Here is a 22018-nt window from a genome sequence, read left to right as displayed (position 1 = left end):
ATTAATTCCAAATCGTCACGATTAAAAAGTAAAAGTATTTTCATACCTTGCTCAGGCCAAGGTACCTTAATGTTCAAATTATACGGTATAATAAAATGCAACAAAATGTATTAGGTAGGGTTAAGACAGGCTTTGGTTTAATAGAGGTTCCATGTTGAAATAATTCAGATTGACTGTGCAGACTCTGACATTTAAGTCAGTGGGAAAATATCTAAACTCTTCAAAACAGAATTGGAGATTTCTGTATTTTTTCCCTATTAACTTGTTGGTGATCACAGCACGAGGTCAATATTCATTAGTACTGAAAAATGAATACATATATATATATTTACATTTAAATTCTTGATTATTAATCTTGAAATAAATTACCCACCCTCATTCATACAGTATATGTCAGTGCCAAATCTCTCTTCATTCTATTTTGTGAAAATGGTGTTATTCACTCACACCAAAGATACTGCAGGGGATATCAGCATTTATAAACCAAGTAACAACACAGCCAGTATCACCCAAATGGCTTGTTAGTGAAAAATTTCTTTGTATGCATACCATTCTTCAGCTGGAAACACTAAATGCACTGTAGGGTGCCTGAGTGGAAAAATACGAATAAATTAAAGAAATATGGACACTAGAAACATTAAACAAAGCCAGTGGCTTAATCTCTCTTGTAGCAGTTAATGAAAAACTTCTCTAATTCTCATGTCTCGGTGAATGGCTGGTTACCCACAAAATTACTGTCTCAAAGAGAAACTATTAAGGAACTATATTGCAGCTGGCTGAGTGTCTTTATCTCTTTGTAAATGGGCCATAAGGCATGCTATTTCAGCTCACTAATGAAGACCACTTTATGGTATTCCTAAGTGAGGCCTTTCAAATGCACAGTGAATCGAAGTATTATTGTTGTTACCAGTCACTAAAGCTGGATTTATTGGGAAACAAACTTGATAATTGTTGATAATTTATTAGGTAGAAAAAAATTATGTGCTAGAGAGGGTGAAAGATCTCTACATTAACATAGTTTTCCAAGACCAAGTGAATTCTTGCAGCACTACAGGAGGGAAATTCTGCTTAAAATGATTTATTTAATACGTAGTTGAATAGTTTGAACACTCTTGCTATGCAATTGTTTGCCTTTCTTACTTCAGACTCTTAGAGGGTGCATGGGAGGGAAAAGTAATATTCTGTTAGCTGCTAAAACATTTCTGTAAATGTTAATATGAGGCACCTAATTGCTTACACCTTATTTCTTTCCTCCTCGCCTTAAAAATTTGGATCTGAAATTTTTGTGTGTAATGAACCTGAATGCTCCTAATGAATCTGAGACTCGACTTGTTTCCAGGCTGGTATTATTGTTGTATCCCTACTTGCTGCAGTTCAGCAGTTTAGTCCTGGATTCTGCTTAAGAGAGCATTGCACATCTACTCAGGCCTCCCACATGCAGTAAGTGGTACACATGCAGCCATGAAGGGCTAGGGATTGATGGCAAAGGGTCCTTCCACTTCTCCATCCAGTCTTATGATTTTAGGGTCATAGGATGAATCAGATAATTGGAATCAGTGAAATAATAAACCTATATACCAAAAAAAGCAATAAGCCAGCAAAAACAACAACAGTGCAACCAAGCAAATAAACAAAAACTCCAAGCCTGCATGTGTGTGTGTGTGTCCCCTCCAAACAACACCACTTTTTGTCATATCACTTTTTAGTTGATTCATTCCGTGGCTATGGAGACAGTCCACAACCAACAGAAATGTAGACAGTATAACTGCTCCTTAAAGTGACAACCTGCTGTTGCATTGGCTTTTGGGTTATGACTAAGTCTTCCTTTTAAACATAAGCACACATTAAAATGGGATGAGTGCGTGTGTGTATGTTTAATTATACTGTCATAAACTCTGAACACTTAAATGAAGGCCAGCGTTTCCCATTCTATGATTCTAATTATTCAGCAGATGAGTGTGGCCCGGGGAGGAATTCTAGAGTTCTGTTTTCTCCCACCTTCTGAAATACCTGTGTAAGTTCTGGGCAAACTCCCAAGATGGACATAGCTACAAAGACAGATGATGAAAGATGTGAAGTAGCATTCATTAAGCATATCAGAGATACTTCAGGCAGTGCAAACAATACTAGTAGGAGGGTGCAGTAGAAGTCATAGGGTCCTAGGTGGCTTGTAGAACATGAATGCAGAATTACCTGGATTTTCAGCTAAGGATGAAGGTTCGGTAGCTGAAATGCACTGGTTAAAAGCTAACATTGGGAGATTATCCTTCACATAGTATGTGTATGGAGTTACTTGGTATGGGACACTGTGAGTGATTAAAATTCATGTGGCTTCAGAAAAGCAACTGAATAAATTAATGGAAGAATTTTTTCAAAGCCTATTAAATATACAGATATTATATCTGGCAGAGGAAGGACCTATGCTGTAATTTCCTGGATATGCTTTTCTGCTCTTCTGCTGTTCTCCAGTCATAGGCTTCGGACATCTGTTCCTACTGAAGACATTATGTTGAGCCAGGTGTTAGGCCAATCCTTGGAAAACCTTAGGGTCTTCTGGGGAAGGAAAATGCCTAAAGGAAAAATAAAATAAAGAGAAAATAAGTAATTATAAGGGAGCAAACAAGGATAAAATAGATAAGCTAAGAGAGTTTAAAGATCTAGTCTGGTGAAGAAGCCTCATGACCTTTAGGGACACTGGAGAGGCAGAAGTGGCAATATGACCTGGCATAGCCTCTCTCATAATGTCATTTACGATTAATAGAAACCTTGACAATAAAGTTTTATAAACTAGAATCTGCAGATTTATAATCTATAAACTTGATTATGGAGCAATAGTTCCCATAACAGTAATATTTTATTGTAGTATGTCAAAATGAACTTTTTTTTTTTTTTTCCAATTTGCCTTTTGTCAGCATTTTTTGTCAGATTCAGAGCAATTTCACAAAAAATATCTGGAAAACATTTTGGTGAATGTATACTTTCCTGGAAAGAAAATTTATGGAAAGTGAAAAATTCCAGTCCTAAACTTTATCTCACCTCCTTAAGAAATATTATTAAACAAGCATGTACAAGCAAGGACTTATTTGAGAAGAATGCTGAACCTCAAGACATCCAGAAGCAGCTCTCCTATTGATATCCCCCTGCCGTATTTTAAAATATTATATTCTGATTTTTAGAGATTAAAATAAAACAGTCTTAATACAGGAGGAAATAAAGTTGCTGTTGGAGAAAGTTTTTAATCAGATAGTGATAGTATATCTTTATAGTAATTTAGAACTGGGTACTAAGCACATATAAATTCACATTTAAAACTTTTACTTAACTAGCTAGGTGCAAAAAAAGTTCCTGATATTTTATTAATAATAAGTAACAGCAATATTTTTTATTTTTTTATGTCTCAGTGGATTGTAGTTTTCTAATTAGTTTTCACATTATCTATAAAGTGAGTGATGGTGGTAGCTTTAATAAACCAGAAATACTTTTTGGAGAAGAAAAACACATAGTATGTACAAGTGCCTGAAAAAACTAGAATCCAAAAAATGCACTTTTCAAGTCATTTTTGACAGGGACACAAATGTGCTCTCACATGGATATAATTTTAGTTTTATAGGCAACACTGTGGTTATCTGGAGAGTGAATATGACTTGAAGTCAGCCTTCAGGTTTCTAATTTTCCTTGTGGTTTGCTTAACATTTGCAACACAACTGTGTTGTCACAGGGTTGTCATGTTGCCAGGGATAGTTGTGTGTAACAACCAGCTATTAGGTTGCAGTTTAATATTTGTTATCAAGTGCAAGTTGGTATATGCACTAGGCCACTGAAACAACAGACTATACCTCTGGCTGTAAGTCAAGAAAAACGGAGTGGCTGTTACTCTATTTTTCCTCATCAAAACAATAATAATCTTCACCCTTTCTCTGTCAGATCTGTTTGCTGTTCCTGCTGCTAAGTCTGGAAACATACATACATGTATGGGCCATGTTCCAGGCCTCCTCACTGGAGATACTTGACTGACATCTTTTTGGTAACAGCAAACAGTTCCTGATTTGATTCTTTGTGAGCCTAGCATTATTTGCCATCATAAGAGGACCTGTGGTGGTGCACACCAGCTGCACCCAAATGTCTGGGAAAGAGGTCAGAAACACAGAATCTCTTAGAGAAATTTAGGATTCCCCACTATATTACGTGTCTGGAACAAGGACAAGATCAAGGCAAAATTTATTTGCAGTCTGGATCTCGACAGAAACTGTTATTTGGTAGTCCTGGAATGACCCTGTCTGGAATGCTACAGCTGTAGGTAAATCCCATCAATTTACAACCTTCTCCTTTTTGATTTTTTAGAAGCTGCTTAGCTGGGGACAGAAATTTTCAACTCTGCCACTTTTGACAGAGTAGCTAGATTTAGGCCAGTTGTGTTTACCAATAAGATATGGAGAGAAACTTTTTCTTCCTGGCTTCAAAAGCATAAAAAAGTTTTTAAAATGTATTTTGGTATATAAAGTGATTATTAAATCCTATCGAAAAATTAGATTAATGTAAACAAAACATTTAAAGAATTAAAATACAATAGTTCACTAAGACACTACAAAAATTTCTGCATATCTGTTCAATTAAGTCACTATCATGCAAAAAACTAAACAGCTGCCTTCCATTTGCTGGCAATATCACTAAAGGATGTAAGATACTAGTGATTAACTCAGTCTCAAATTATTTAAAAAATATGGCAGTTCAGATCCTAAATAATTTACTAAATAAGAATGTGATTTTATTGATTCAGTCAACATGATGAACTGCAGTTTAACATTCTTTATTACTTACAGGAGATCTTCTTGACCAAATATCTGACAAAGACTTGAAAAACAATAAGTTAACCACTTCATTTTTTCAAAACCAATAAGAAATTGTAATTTAAAAAATCAAGTATATATTTAAATATTTTTTTTTTCTAAGAGAGATGAGATTAGATAGTTTTAATACAGCTAGGAAAAAAGATAAATATTGTATGTTTAAATTTCATATTCCTAGAGTAGTACTTTAGATCACTAAATATTTCAAAAGCTATTTGTTCTTAGTAGTCAGAAAAGCTGACATTCTTAATTTTTGACATCTTTTAGGAACTAGTAAACTCGTTTGCTATTGACTTATTTTCATGACTGAAAGCAGCAAAATAGTATCACCCTATATAGAGACACATACACAACTAACAATCAGTCAGGGAATTTCCCTGGCTACTACTTTGGGAAAAGACTGTACATGTCTGAGCTCTGTTACTTGCAAGCTCCAGTAACCCTTTTGAAGAAAACTGAGGAGGCTTCAACCTCAGAGGCCAATCCCAGTTAATACCCTATTAGTAGAAGTGGAAGAACAGCTGCTCAGCCCTAGTAGTTCACAGCTTCTGGATTAACAGAAACCACATTGATTGGGTTTCCTGTTCCTCCACGGGGCTGCAGAGTGGTTGCACTGCCAGGGCTTGTGCCTCTACATAGGAGCAGCCATTTACTATATCTTTAGGTGGTTATGGGTGGTAGCTGCTGGACTCAAATCATCATCCAGGAGATTGAGAAAAAGAAACTCCTGAATGACTGGTAACTGAAAGAAATAATGTGTTGGGTAGAGAAACACAGGTTGCCTAGACCAAGGAGAAAATTACTGGGCTAAAAATTAGCCAAAAGTCTTTTGGAATTGCAATGAAATAACTTCTTTCACTTGTTAATTTTCTTTCTGTTCAGGAAAGCATAATTTTCTGCATAGGCATCATTGCTTCAAAGGAGCAAGACTATCACCTTTTTATTCATTCAGAAAAAACAATTTAAAAAAGCCCCTCTAGAGCTCCAAATTTTGGCTAAGCATTTAGGTTCAAAAATTGATAATATTGTTTTACTCGACATAGACTTACGTTTTTCTTCAGGTACATAAAGCTTTGGCGTAAGCATTGTACTTGAAGACAGCTAAACTAACATTAGAAATCTGTGGCAATTAAGATCTTGAAGCTGACCAAAAAGATGTAATGGCTACATATTTTGTTTTAGAATTACTTTATTTGAGCCTTGTCACTTTCAAAAAAAATATTTACACATCTACCATGTGTGAGCCAATGCATCATTTAAGAACTTCACTTGATATATAAAAGATTCGAGGTCTATGTAACGTTACAGAAAAATCAGCCTGGAGCTAGAGTAGGTAGAAGCGGCTTTGAAATTGTATGGAATATTAAGTTAGAAAAACAACAGCAAGCCATACAAAAAACATATTTTACCCTAAAAGAATATTACCAGTAACATTCCTGAGTATTAATTTTCTGGTAACTTTGGGCTGTTCTTGCAAATTACAGTCTGATGTATTAAGAAAAACTGAAGTATGTGCTGGTCATGCTTCATATACTTATGCTGCAATCTGTAATAGTTCAGGTCTTTCAACAGGGACTGAGTTTTCCTTCCAGTGGGTGCACCAGCTGCTGAGAAAGGGATGAGAGGCACCCAAAGAAAGTCATCTTCTACTGGGTACAGTGGTTTACTGAGCAAATCCTACTGCTGCAAAGATGGCTATTCAGTTGATTAGTCTATAGAAAATTAAGACATCTGCTGTTTGTGATCTTGAGTATTTCTGCTGTCAGACACTGAGAGGACAGATGGAAGGAGCTGGGCATATCTGTGGCAACAACCTGTCCTTCATCTCTTACATCAACAGCAGTTTTACTGTGTTTTGTCTAGCCTTTAAGAATGAGGGGAAAGTATTTCTATGTAAACTTCTTATAGATCTGTCTCCTTAGAAAATTAATTTCAATTCTGATTACTCTGAAATTAAATTTTTACCTTATTTTTTAAATTAAATAATATGTTTCTATAGGATATACTCATGATTTTTTGGTCTAACTTTCAGTTAAAAAGGAACCAAATTCAAATTTCTGTGATTGACTCTTAAGTTCTTATTTCAAAGTGGTTTTCAGCACGTATATATTGGTTAGAGGTAAGGCAATCTCTACATATAGATATTAAAATGCAAGGACTTTAAGTCTCAAACAAATGAAAACTCTGCTTCTGCACAACTAAATTCCTTTTTTTAGACCAGAGACTGATGTCTGTAGTTGAAACAACAGTATTAGAGAAATTCAGGCCAGGAAGAATGGATCTAATCTAAAGCCCCCTGAATCAATGGAGGCTTTGCTTTGCTTAACAGCTTTGCTTAAACTCCTCTAGGCTTTGGCTCTGGCCCCAAGTAATTATTCAAGCTGTACTTTGGCCACTGATGCTAACACCATCTGCTTACAAGAAAGTACCATGAAATCTTTAATTAACATAAATCATGAAAGCCTCAGTTCTGTGTCTTATCTAAAAAATGGCACCTTTGAGAGTGCCATGTTGATGTGTACCTTGCTGATGACCTTGTTCCCTGCCATCTCATAGGGAAGGGTGTGTTTCATTTACTGTGTTGCCAGCACTGCCTTTTCCTATTATGGCCAAGTTTCAAAGCCATTGATTTTCCAATTGAAGTTCATATGCAAATATATGAAGCGGATTTTACTTAAAGTCATGGTTTGGGATAAAAATAATATATATGCAGCAAGTACATGGAAAGGTAGAAGTAAGGAGTGTTGGTTTGTTAAAATAAAATTTTTAAAGAGAAAAAAAAAACACTTAAGAGGGAAAAAATATGATGTATGTGAAATACCTGTCTAGGGAGCAGGAGGATAGTCTTACAGTTCAGGATTGGATTTCTCATTATTTTTCTGTTTTCATCTCTTTATAAAATTAGTGAGGTAAAATATATAATTATTCTCTTCCTCAGTTTCCCCATCTGTGAAATTGTTAATGCCAATTGATCTGGCAGGAATTTGCCATTCTAGAATACTGCTTCAAAGAGTTCAAAGAGAGATCAAGCATTGGCACTGTTGCACACCATTTTATGGCCTGGACAGCCCTAAATGCTGTGCAAAGCCATTGCTTTTTTACACATCACTGCCATTAAGCAGCAGCTTTACTGCACAGACCACTTCACTGAGAGTGAATAAGGCATAGTTGCTTTTGTACCTGTAACACATTTTCAAGCCAAAAAATGAAAATGATGTGTCTGTCACCAAACGATGAATGTGTCTGGAGGACTTAAATAGTGTTTCTTTATTGTAGGGATTAATGAAGTGCTGGCCCATGCCCTGCACAGCACTTAAGGACATGTTTAAGTATAAGAATATGAGTAGACTGATGGATTTCCATGGGAATACTGGTGTGCTTAAAGTATGTGTTGTTGGAATGAAGTCATATCCTTCAGCAACGTGTGAGGTCATGCTACTTTTGTTTGTGGAAGTGAAGGTACACAAGACTCAGATCCTCAAACATCTCATACTCCTGTGGTCTTTCTGCCATAGGATCAAGATCTTCACTGGTGTTCTAATATTAATTGGTTTCCTGTTCCGAGCCAAAAATAAATTAAATTAATCCTGGCTCTAGACAACTGACTTCTGTAGCACTGTTTTTTGTTTTTTTATAATTGCATCTACTAACTTTCATGTATATAGACATAAAAATAATGAAATAATTCTCTGCCAAAACCCCACAACTTTAGCAACAGTTCCTTTGCTCCAAGCCCTCAGGTGGTCAGAAGACAGTACCTCATGGAGGAAGGGTATGAGCTCTTTCCTTCCAGGGTTCTGCATAGCTGTCTTAGGTGAGCATCTGTCTCATATCACAACACTGAACAAGTTATTCACCTCCATGGGCCACCTCTGGAGCATTCTTTGGCAACCTCTGAGATGCAGCTTGAATCTGGGGCAACACCTGCAGTTGCACTCAGAAGGAATGTGCTCTGTTCAGCTCTTGGTAGGCAGGATGCACTGTTTAGCTACTTGCATCATGACTTACTTCTGTTGGTGCCTACTCTGCCATCTTTCTGAAAGTTTCATACTAGTTCTTTAACAGAATTTAGCAAATGCACTACCTGTGTGCAGGTAGTGTGCAGCTAGTACTGTGTATGTTTAAAAGCAAAACGATGTGCAAAAGTGAACTTTCTTGATACATAAAATCCTTTAAAATGCTGTTGTAACTTGTATTATTATGATTTTTTTGTCTTGTGGCTTTACTAAAGCATACAAAAATAACTTCTAATCATGTGGGATTTTTTGTTTTGCAGTTTTGCTAAAGAATACAAAAAAGGAGGAAGAAAAGCCTTTCAGAGACTGTGCAGATGTATACCAATCTGGTTTTAACAAAAGTGGGGTCTACACTATTTATATTAACAATGTTTCAGATCCTAAAAAGGTAAAGTAAATGTTTGGTTTATTTTTTTATTTGTTAATATTATGTTGCTTCATAAAGGAGCATTTGGAGCCTTTTTAAAAGTTCTTATTCTGCAAAATGTTGTACTGGAATAAATAACCTGGGATGTATTCAGTCTTGAAAGAAATACAATAGAGTGAAAAAAAATTATAAACTATATTATTTTTAAAATTCTTCTTTCTTGTTGACAGAGAATCCTTTGTAAGTTCCATCATATATTCAATACTTGACTCACTTCCTCCCACTTGGCAAGCTCAGTTGAATCAGACTATGGCTGCAAATAAATCTGTGATAAAGTTTAGAAAAAAATTAGTAATATGCTATAAGGAGGAAGTTGGTGGGAGATTATCTGGTAGCACAGGGAAAGAAATAGCGTAGTGACTAGCTTTTGAAGATAATGATTTACAAACATCCTGCATCTCCTGTAAGGAGCATGGAGGAGTATTTTTAGCTGTAAAGAACACAACACACTGAATATTAGCACTATTTGAAATAATGAAGCATTTCTAATCCTTTTCTTTTTAAAAAAAGATATTCGGGAGGTTCTTTTCGATGAAAATGAAATATTAGTCTGTAAAGGAGACTAATTTTTTTGAAGGCTTTTGGTGCTAAGGCACTTGAATCAGTTGAAGAGAGGAACATGAGAGAATAGCCAGTCTAAATTATGTGGAGGAATTCTGTCCATCCCTCTGACAGGGCACTAATGGCTCCTAACAAGTCTAAGAGCTGATTATCTGGGAGAGGAAATTACAGTGGTGTCCAAGAAGTGGGCCAAAGAGCAGGGAAGAAACCAATGTGTCTAGAGAATTTATTCTTACTGCAGTAAAATGGTGGCCCTTCAAACAGCAAAGGCCATAAAAAAAGTTTGCAGATGCTATTGACTATAGTAATTTAATCATTATATTAAGTTAAATAAAACCTATTTCTAACCTGAATTTGGTTTTATTAGGGGCCTTCGGAATCCTGTAGATGTTAAGAAGTTATAGTTTCCTAAGGAATTAGGATTTGTTAAACCATGAGTAGAATTGAGGTGGGAGAGTGCTATGGGAAAAGATCTGGTGAATGTGAATGGAAAAATCATTGACAGAACATAAAATACATAGACCCCCTTTAAGCTTTACTGACAGGACAAAAACAATCAAAGCATTTCTGTAGAACCTGTTAAACTCAAAACAGAGATGTAACATCAAAGTCCTAATTACATGTAGAAATTGATAGTGTTTTTTCTTAGCCTTACTGAAGTTCATAAACCAACCTCAGAAGGTGGATTGGAATGAAAAACAATGAATACCTGAATGCACTGTGGCACTGATGCTTCTGGTATATTTACCTTAAACCCCTTTCACTGCTAATACAAGGACAGGGAAACTGTGGAAGCCACTGTGTGTTTCCACTACATCCCTGTTTGCAGACACTGTGATCAATCAACCCAGGCAACACAATGCAGCTGATATAATTGCATTATTTTTTCCTGGAGGTTTCCTGTTTTAGGCACAAAAAATGAAGGGGGATTGGGATGTGGCAGAGAGGGTGAGAGTGAGTGTGTTGAGGGCATTTCTGCTACTGCCTGCTTCTGTCTTGCTCTAGTGATAACACAGTAAGAGCTGATCCCAGGCACGTGAGAAGTGTAATTGCTTTAGCAGATGTTTTTTCAGACGTTAAGGTCATATTAAGTCAGCAAGGTAGTGTTGTGCAGAGATAGCTAAACTAACTCCAGCTGAGATAGCTTCAAAATCACATCAATGCAGTACTGTGCCAGGACTAATTAGCCCAGAGGTAGCACCGTGCTGACACAGTTAAATTGCTCTGGGAGTCAATGTAATATCCTGATAGGTGCTCCTTGGAGACATACCCGCATGTTTAAAGCCACCTTAGTTATCTGGATTACCACAATGAAGTGCACAACTCTGACATGTCTTTAGAGGCCTAATATATTGTTACCCTCTGTAATGTGTATTTGCAGCCACTGGCAGCTGTTTCATTTATGATAATTTTATACTTCAGGTCACAAAAATATACCTTCATTTAATGTTATATATCCTAAGGGATACTTACTAGAATCCTGACATCCAATAGAAAGTATACCTTTGTCATATACACAAATGTCAGTTCTCGTGTTTTGCTGCTTTTGCCTTCATATATTCAAAGGAAATTATCCTCTGTGCTCCCTACCATTTATATACCTCAATTTTATCTGCGTATAAATTTAGATTGCATTTCTCTTTCATGTTCCTAGCTTCAATAGTTAATTAGTCTTCAAACCCTGCATAAAAAATTAGTGATTCTTTTTTTTAAAAAAGGATCCTAATAATATTCCATGCTTTTGAGGTGGGAAGAGAAGAAGATAGGCTCAAAATATTAACTTAATTAGTTGGCCATGCTAAAATATGTATAAATAACCTCATATATGTCTTTTAGTAGACTGAGTATTTTTACCCATATGTTTAAGGAAGGGCAAGAATGCAATGCTTTGGATGTTCTTTTAATCTAAATCAGGTTATTCTCTTGACAAAAAGCTCAGAATCTAAAGATGCATACAAGTTCAAAGTCAATATTCTTCATCTTTCTTCTGGTAGAGGGTTAAATATCAGAGCATGATAAAAGGTGTTTAGTGGCTAGGTGCCTTGACCTCGTCTGGGACAGAAGCCAGTTCAGGACATTTGTTGGCTAGAGCTATGCACAATGAACATCTATAACCAGCTTGGCACTCGTGTGAATACGGCAGGTGTTTGTGTCTACCACTGTGGAAAGTGCCAGACCACACAATGATAGTGAATAATGTGCTGCTGTAAATCCTTCTTTCACTGTTCAGTTTTTTTTTAGTTTTAACTTGTTATATAATTCAGGAAATATCAAAGTCTTATTACAGGTATTTTATTACATTTTAGTATGAGAACAACCTCATTTGGTTGTGCTCATCTTTAAAATGAGTAGTCAATACAGTTGAGGATTTAGTGCTTTAAAAATTGGCAGTGGATTCATGGGAGCTTGAAATGACTTAAAAGGAAAGTAAATCCATCATTGAGAAATTCTCACTATAAATCAGACTAAAGAAATTAAATCCTGTAGATAAATGTTTTGACTCACAGTCTTCCCTGAAGGAGGAATAGGGCCAAAATATTTGTCTAGCAAATAGTGAGTTTTCTTGTGGTTACCCTAAATCAAGTTTGCATGTTTGAATTGTTTGGTGTTCTGTTTCCTTCCCGTACCTACACAGGGACTTCACATGACATGCCTGCAGCAAATTAAAATAAAAGCATTTGCACAGGATTACTGTGACAATGCTTACGAGTAGGAAATATTTGGAATTGATTTTCCTTAGAGTGGAATATGGCTCTCTAGTCACGAGGGACAAATTTTTATTTAACTGAATTGGATAGGAACCTTCAATTTGGCAAAGCAACTTAAAGCTTTAAATTACTGACTGACTTGCACTGAATGGATTGATTCTTGTTGATGTAAAATGCTGAAAGTTAAACTGATGGGTGATCCTCTTCAAACCTCTTACATATTGGCATCTTACTTAAAAAGAGGGATATAACTATTCAAGAGCACAGAAAAATGAAAATTAGGATAGTTCCAGTGCCAATATGGCAGGAATGAGTACACAGGAATGAAAATCAGGAAAATTTACTTGAGTGAGTAGCAGTGAGAAACTTAGCTGGATCTTAAAATCAAGTCTGATACAAAAATAATGATAAAAAATGAATACTATAACCATGTTCCAAAAAAAGTGAATAGATAAGCAATATTTGCACTTTTTCATAATTTATCTTCTATATTTTTCAAGAGAGAATCTAGTGGGTAAAAAAAATTAAATATTTGATTTCTTATATAAATTATCTAAGATTATTCACAGTTTCCAGTTAATGCAATATTCTAACATCAAGCTTCAGCAAAATCTTACATGTTCAGTGTAGGTCTTAACTTCTGAGCTTCCACCCCAGACCTCAGTTCTTGAGTCTGTTCCTATGAATCTTCTCTGTCAGCTGTAAAACAGCTTAGACTGAAATCAGCTGTTCCTGTTTTGGGACACTGCCTGGCACACTGTAGGAAACATTACGATACAAAGCAGAACAGAATAATCTCATCTGTGCTACATTTTGGACTACCTGGATCGGCATTTGCTGTAAGAATTCCTAAAGATTCTTTCCTAGACAGAATGACACTATACTAAAAGTTACAGAAAACATTATTAGCACTGAAAAAATACTGTTTTTTTAAGAGGAAGGGAGGATTTCAGAGGCACTACAGAGAAAATAGAAGGGGAACATTGAGCGCATGTGATAGGAAAGCTGAGGATGCAGAGGGGGATGGTGGGCAGATGTTTGTGGATATTGTGCTGAAAGAACAGAAGATACTACTGAGAGAATTACACTGAACATAAGGAGAGCTCTGGTTGTAATCAAGCAACTGAGGGTACAGGGAATAAATCCACAGCAAAACAGGCTTCTTTAGATCCATTACTCACAAATATTTTTTTCCCCTAAGATGACAGAATTCTGATGCAAGTTTGTTTTATTGGGTTTTGTTGTGTGTGTGTTGTTTGTTTGTTTTTTATCACTGCAAAGGTATTTTGCAATATGGAAATTGCTGGAGGAGGATGGACAGTTATACAGCACCGAGAAGATGGGAGTCTTGATTTTCAAAAAGGCTGGAAAGAATACAAAATGGTAAGGCATAAAAATGTGGAATAGCTGCACAATTCACAGCAGTGTTAGATTTCAAGTAGTGCTTTCTATTATCTTAATCAGATAGTTCTACCTATAGTCATGTGGTGTGGTCCTGCAGTCTTATGAGCTACCTTTTGTCATGTCTGTTACTTTTGAAAATCATCATATTTTTTTCTCAATTAGTTTAGCATCATTTCCCATGACTTAGAGTTTCTTTCCCATCAGTTACTGAGCTTAAAATTAGGTCAGGCCGAGGCATATACACTGAAGAGTACTGCTGTCAGTTCCTCTGGATTTTCAACTTGCTGTGACATTAAGGGGCAATAGGTATGTGATAATGTCCCTAATGCATTGATGTTTTCAACTGAGGGGAACTCCTTCAGAACTTGGCCTGCCTCAGATAGGAATGATAAGTTTTACTGGGGTTTATCCCAAGTCATACAACAGCTCTGCCAATCAAACCAATGTACTGGAAATGTTGATACTTCAAACAGGATTAAAAGAAAATAAATAACTTACCAAATTACATATGACATGACTTCCACAGGCTATTTTCTCTTTTCCAGCTCAAAAAAATTTACTCCAATCTAAATAACTTCTGTGTTTTTTCATTCACTGCCTGATCAAACTTTCTGATGGAGCTCCCAACTCTGAGCCACAGAATCACAGAATCACAGAATCATAGGGGTTTGAAGAGACCTCAAAAGATCATCTAGTCCAACCCCCTGCCAGAGCAGGATCACTCAGAACACATCACACAGGAACTTATCCAGGCGGGTTTTGAATGTCTTCGGTGAAAGAGACTCCACAACCTCTTTGGGCAGCCTGTCCCAGTGCTCTGTCACTCTCACAGGAAAGAAGGTTTTTCTGATGTTTACGTGGAACCTCTTATGCTCCAGTTTGTACCCATTACCCCTTGTCCTCCCACTGGACATCACTGAGAAAAACCTGGCTCCATCCTCCAGACACTTGCCTTTAATATATTTGTAAACATTGAAGGGTTGCCCTCAGTCTCCTCTTCTCCAAGCTAAAGAGACCCAGCTCCCTCAGCCTTTCCTCATAAGGGAGATGTTCCGCTCCCTTCAACATCTCTGTGGCTCTGCACTGGACTCTTTCAAGCAGTTCCCTGCCCTTGAACTGAGGGGCCCAGAACTGGACACAATAGTCCAGATGCGGCCTCACCAATGCAGAATAGAGGAGGAGGAGAACCTCCCTTGACCTACTAACCACGCCCTTTCTAATGCACCCCAGGATGCCATTGGCCTTCTTGGCTACAAGGGCACATTGCTGGCTGATGGTCATCCTCCTGTCCACCAGGACCCCCAGGTCCCTTTCACCTACACTGCTCTCCAGCAGGTCAGCCCCCAGCCTGTACTGGTACATGGGGTTGTTCTTCCCCAGATGCAAGACTCTACACTTGCTCCTGTGGAATTTCATCAAGTTCCTCCCTGTCCAACTCTCCAGCCTGTCTAGGTCTCACTGAATGGCAGCACAGCCTTCTGGTGTGTCAGCCACTCCTCCCAGTTTAGTGTCATCAGCAAACTTGCTGAGGGCACACTCTGTTCCCTCATCCAGGTTGTTGATGAAAATATTGAATAGTACTTGTCCCAGTACCGAGCCCTGAGGGACTCCACTAGTCACTGACCTCCAACTAGATTCTGTCCCGTTGAACACAACTCTCTGACTTCTTCTTTTCAACCAGTTAGTGAGTCCCTGAGAACTTGGATTTCAGTGGCATTCCCAGTGAAATTTTCAGAACTGGAAGAGAAAATCTTTGTTCTGACTAAATGAAGAGACCATTTAAAAAGTTTACAAATAAAAGCAAGTTCAGTTCAGTATAATTTTATATGGGAAAAAGTTCTTTTACAGAACGTATCATTTCAGAAATAAATGTAGTAGCAGGTTATTGAACAAAAATGTAATTTTTAATTTTATGCATGTTTTCTTCTCAGTATTTCTACATAACTTGAAAATAAAATTTTTCAGGGTAAAACCTAACCATTTATGTCAGACCCCTGTTAATATGAATAACAAGAAGATGTTTCATAATATATGCAAAGTAAAATGAATATTCAAATAACATATATTTTGAATAGATTTGCAAAATTGATTTTTTTTTCAGAATTCATAAAGTTTTGATTTAGCAGAAAACTTGAAAAATGTTTTGCTTTATTTTGGCTTAGAGTAAAATAAAATCTAAAATATTATTTGGGGGGAATCAAAAGCTGAAGTTTCTACCAGTTCTACCTATGAGGAAACTATAATTTGTATTTGCAACTTAATTAATTCTCTACATATTGCTTGTTTTAATTTATGCATACCATATGAATTATTGAGATGTACTCAGTTTTTCTCTCCTGTACTTTTTCTTAGACCATTTAATGAAAACAGCCTTTCTTTTTAAAGTTTTCACGTGTGACCTTTTTTCATATATATCCCTTCACTTAGTCAAACATTTTTCTAAAATTTTCCTTTACAATAGTGTGAGTCTGTTCAGGATTAGATTATGTTGACTTTCTCTAGTTCAATTAGTCTGAATTAATTTTACTTCTCTTTAGGAATTCCATAGTCTTCTAAGAGATCATTTACTTCTACCAATTAAAAATTGTTTTGGACTTCTACTGATGGCTATCCTTTATGTAAGTCATGAGAAAAAAAATGGGATTTAGGCTTGTCTCTGTGGTTGTGAACCACTTCATCAAAGTAACTAGCTTACACCCTCTTCTGTCATTATCTTTTATCACAAAATGTTGGACAATAGGGGCTGGTGGATACTTTGTGGACTACCAGAATATGTGAGAGCATCAGAACTTCAGGGCAAAGACACCGCTAAATTAGTTCAGTCATTGTTCAGAAAGGGTGTGTGCTGTCTATTGGATCACATTGCCCATCCTTCCTGATGCATCCTACCTAGTATTTTGTCCAACAGAAATCAGGTAATGTGGTGAGGGACAGATCTTACTTAGAATGGTTGTACTTAATATGTGTTCTCTCAGCCCATAATTCAGATACAGCTTTCCAGATTAACTGAGACATTTTTGTTGTGCTTGTATCTCACTAGAGCCCCAGATCTAACGGAAATAAACAATATCATAATAATATAATAACACTAGTAATAAGCCCCCGTGGCTTCTTTTAGTTTTCATGCATTTAGTTCTTATCGGTAAAGAATCTGGAAACCTGTTGTGGTTATTCAGTTGCAAGGAAGTACTGACTGCCAGCTTCTTAGCTGGACAGGGTCTCAGGCCACCAATCTGCCATCTTACTAGTGCTCTCAAAAGTTATTGGCTGCTCCAGTTTTAGAAGATGATTGCACATTTTCTCTGACTCTTTGCTGAGATCCTTAGAACAGGTGCACATGGAGTATTCTCTGCTGTTGGGTTACAGGAGTCACTAGGCACCAACTCACCTCACAAACAAACTTTGAGGCAATCATCTTTGATCCATCATCATCAATCATCACCATCATCATCATCAATCTTTGATTCAGTTTCATGCTGTGTTTTCAACTTACATGGAAATACTTTAGTTCTTGTTCTATGTATTTTCCAGACATCAACTCAGAGATGAAGTTGCCATAAATTTTTTGGAAGTAGGAAATATACAACTCCATCCATAAATAAATTGCCACAAAGTCAGTGATGCTACAGTAATAGTGGTACTATTTCTAATTTTTCTTTTGGCTGCATTTCTACTGGTGTCTAATGTCTACTCTGGACAAAAAAGTTACACTTTCTTGGGTATCTAAAACAATAGGTGATGAATCCAAAACCTTTAATGCAGCTTTATTGGTTATGTCATCTTTTCCTTAGTGTCCTTACCAGTATGGTTCAGTTTTGTTATTATTCTTTGGCTGTGCAGTGTAACTTATGCTTTTGTTTCTAAGACCTCATTTCTGACTACAAAATGTCTTGGGCCATTTAGTTTTGTTATTCAACACTAATTGGAAGAAATTCAGAGGAAACACTGTAAGTTCATCCTCCCATCCTTTTCTTACCAATTTTTTTTTTTTTTTTCATATCCTTGAATGGACTTTTCTATAATGCTATTTCTTATCAGAAAAATATGAAATGTAGAAACAAATATTCTCATAAACAGCTAAGATCACCCTGAAGTAGGTTTCAAACATTTTCATATTTCCTGGCTTGGGAAGGAAATGTAAAACACTATTAGATTTTTGGCCTCTAGGAGGAGAATATAATTTTAAAAACTGTGCTTACCATATGCAAATCTGAGATGCTTTTAGTAGGGGAAGTTTCCAGAAGCTTACTTTCTAAGATACAGTGTCTGGCATTTATTAGGCAGTCATTAGAAATAATCAAATCCAAACAAATGATAAGCTCATGTGCTAACTTGGCTATCAGGGGTTCTGGCTCAAATTTCAGCTTTTCTGTTCTTGGATAAATGCACCTTTCCCATTTGCTGTCTCTGTTTTTTGCCAAACTATGTGATGGAGTATTGGATTTTCTATTCTTTAGCCTTTTAGCACATCTAGTTAAATAATTCCCATGAAGTTCACAGAAGTTCTTGCATGCTCAATAGCCCAACATTCACTCAGTTTCCCAAGGGGGGCTTCTTTGGGATCAAAGTCTATTGAGGGCTTCCTCAGGCCTTTAAAATTATTTTCTTGCTTTCTGTCACTGAAGAAAGACTCTCAATAGATATTTGAAATTATGTGCCTTGGCTAGCCCGCAACAAGCCTGTTTCTAGCCAGTTTTTTCCCCTGCATGTCAGTATTTAATTGTACTTCATGGCTTTATTACTACAGTATTGTTAATGTCCTTTCTCTGATGAAAGAAAGCTAGATTTTTTTAAATAATTCATAGTGTCATGAGCTTGATTAGGGTCACCTGTACATATTAGACTCACAGCTGAATTTCTAAGCTTTATGGCAACCACCTCCTATCTTTCTGACCTGCAGCTTGTTTTTCTTTTGGTTTTTGAGGCAAGAATGAAGTTCAGCGTTAAATTCTACATCCCCTTAATTTCATGTTCCTGATTAACATGTAAGAGACCAGCACCAGTTCAGTGCTTAAAACACGTTTGCTGCCAACTTATCTTAGATGTTATCACTAGCATTTGTTTGTGTCTGAAAATCACATCTGCAAAATCACTTACATTCCTGTTTCTTCATTTTCTTCTCTCCTTAAAGCTGTTGGGTCAAATCAATGGCTAGATTTGTGGTGCCAATGATATGATGACCAAGCAGGATAGTTAATGCAGTTCCATGGCTTAAATTCTGCAGCACACTGAGAGCTGGACTATAGAAATGGTTACCAGAACTTTCTCAGGAAGAGAAAGCACTCTGGATGCAGCTCTAGTGGGCATTTACATTAAGTTGTATGGAATAATCTGGCTTTCCTCTGAGCCTCAGTAAATTATAACTAGTTTACAAGTCTGGTGATCTGTCTTCTGCCTATCTAAATGAGATGTTCTACTTACAACTGAACACCTCTTCAGACTGTAAGTGTTTGATTTCCTTTAGCCATGATGTCTTTTATTCTTGAGTAAGATCTAGTTTGGATATATATTCCACCCATTTACTGCAGTACCTTCTATTTGTGGTGATCAGGTTGCTGGTTAACTCATGTTTTCACCTCACGAGTCACTTGCAAGTCCTAAAGACTGAAAGTTCTGTCTTTGAGTGTCTAGATCTACCTGAATTATTCATAACAAGAGCTACTGCTTCAACTAAGATTTTATTTCCCAGTACCATTTTTCAGTTTATTCTGAAAATTTCCAGATGTAACTTACATTTCATTTTTCTTTGCAGTGTCCAGCTCCTGGTTTACAATGTGGCTTCCTAATTCTGTTTATGGTCTTCATCTGTTTTAAGTCTTATTTTAATTTTTCTTGTGAAAGTTTCAGTCCAGTTTTCAGTTTTGTTATCAGACTTTCTGCCTACCTTCCTGTCTCTGTTTAGCAATACTAACTTGCACTTTTTTTCTTTTTCAAAATAGGTTGCCACAACAATTAATATTGTACATGACCTGAGCAAAGAGGTAGAAACTCAAGTTATTGTATTGTTCATCACTTTCTTTTTCAAGTGATATCCTGACATTAAAAAGCAATACACGGGGCCCATTTTGAAAATTGTTTTTGTAGTCTTCATGATTCTTCTTCCAATATTTTAGTAGAACAACTTCAGATATATATTTTTTAATAAAAAATTACATAAGCTGTATGGCTTGCCTGAGGAGAATGTTCTTGACAAAAAAAAAAAAAAGGCTCAGAATTTGAATTGTAACAATATATTCCATAATTCTTCGTTTTGTTGAAGCTAGCTATTCTGAACTAACTTTAGGTTTTGTTTTTTTTTTCTGGATTCAAAGTAGTTAAGCTATGTTATACATTGTTATGGCTACAAAATCTTCATACTTCTTGCATTCACAATACCTTCTGAACTCTCAAGAGAGACAGGTAACTACTAGAGAACTAGTAGAGAGAGTCCAAACAAAGATGGAAACAAAGAGAGGGAAACAAAGACGACTGGGGGACTGGAGCGTCTCTAATATTTTAGTAGAACAACTTCAGATATATATTTTTTAATAAAAAATTACATAAGCTGTATGGCTTGCCTGAGGAGAATGTTCTTGACAAAAAAAAAAAAAAGGCTCAGAATTTGAATTGTAACAATATATTCCATAATTCTTCGTTTTGTTGAAGCTAGCTATTCTGAACTAACTTTAGTTTTTTGTTTTTTTTTTCTGGATTCAAAGTAGTTAAGCTATGTTATACATTGTTATGGCTACAAAATCTTCATACTTCTTGCATTCACAATACCTTCTGAACTCTCAAGAGAGACAGGTAACTACTAGAGAACTAGTAGAGAGAGTCCAAACAAAGATGGAAACAAAGAGAGGGAAACAAAGACGACTGGGGGACTGGAGCGTCTCTCTTACGAGGAAAGCTTGAGATAGCTGGGACTCTGTAGCCTAGAGAAGAGAAGGCTGAGGGGAGACCTTATCAATGCCTGTACATACCTGAAGAGATTGGAACCAGATTCTTTTCAGTACTTTCCAGTGACAGGACAATGGCCACCACGCACAAGCTCAAATGTAGGAAGTTCCATTTAAAGATGAAAAAAAACTTACTTGCATTGAGGGTGACAGAGCTTTGGAACAGGCTGCCCAGAGAGGTTGTAGATTCCTGTTCTCTGGAGATATTCAAGACCCAACTGGATGCAGTCTTGAGTAATGTGCTCTAGGGGATCCTAGCAGGGGAATTGGACTAAATAATCTCTAGAATTCCCTTCCAATTCTGACAATTCTGTGATCCTGTTCAACTCTGTGCTATACTGTGATATCCCATAATTCCTTCTGCAGAAACAGCTTTACGTTCTTTCCCTGCCGGTAGTGTGACAAATTTTATAAAGTGCCTTGCATTATCAGCATGCTCCTTCTTAGAAGAATATAGAATTTCAAGACAGGATGGACCTTTGAGAAAGGCAGCAACTAGGGAATGCATGTCCTTGTTAAAGATTAAGGGCATGTTGCTTCTGTACAGTAAACAAACAAGATGGGTTGGGAGCGGTGGTGGTGTTGAATTATTATGTTACATGAGTAAGCTTCTGAGAGTGAGTTATGAGTACAAGGGGATAAAAAAGGCCCACTTACAACATGAATGATTTTGTAACATATACTCACAAATACATTTCTTATGATACTATACTTCAAAGTCGTAAGTTGCTTACATCTGAAAAAAATAATTTACTTTAGGGACTGGAATAGATGATATGGAAGTCATTTGTTTCTTTCAAATGTTTACCAAGTAGTTTGGATATAAGGAAGTGATTTTTGGTGACTGGAATGTTTATTAAGATATTGTGTGAGTAACGCCTTTCAGGGAGACCCACCCTTCTGTGATAAAGAATGACATGTCACGCTAGTTTAATAAAAAGTAACTTCTAACTGCAACTGTTACTCAGATAACTTTCTCTTTCATCAGTGTTCTGAAAAGAGCTGGCATGTTCTGTGCTTCTCCTGAGGTCTAAATCCAGCATGTTCAGTAGAGATAGACATGATATCAAAGTAGTGAGAGACCACATTCAGTTTTATGGAAACATGCTCATGAAAC

The 22018-nt window shown here is 36.6% G+C and overlaps 1 protein-coding gene across 1 annotated transcript in view; it reads left to right on the top strand.

Moving 5' to 3' along the window:
* The window catches only part of ANGPT1 (angiopoietin 1), a 154644-nt gene that overhangs the window by 90024 nt on the left and 42602 nt on the right, over window positions 1-22018 (top strand). Inside the window, exons 5-6 of the mRNA XM_010006472.1 lie at window positions 9124-9251; window positions 13841-13942. Coding sequence (XP_010004774.1) covers window positions 9124-9251; window positions 13841-13942 — 230 coding nt within the window. The remainder of the gene's footprint in view (window positions 1-9123; window positions 9252-13840; window positions 13943-22018) is intronic.

The sequence above is a fragment of the Chaetura pelagica genome, unplaced genomic scaffold (genome assembly GCF_000747805.2).
Source record: "Chaetura pelagica isolate M959 unplaced genomic scaffold, ChaPel_1.0 scaffold76, whole genome shotgun sequence".
Lineage (NCBI taxonomy): Eukaryota > Metazoa > Chordata > Aves > Apodiformes > Apodidae > Chaetura > Chaetura pelagica.
This window is presented reverse-complemented; position numbering and strand designations above follow the sequence as displayed.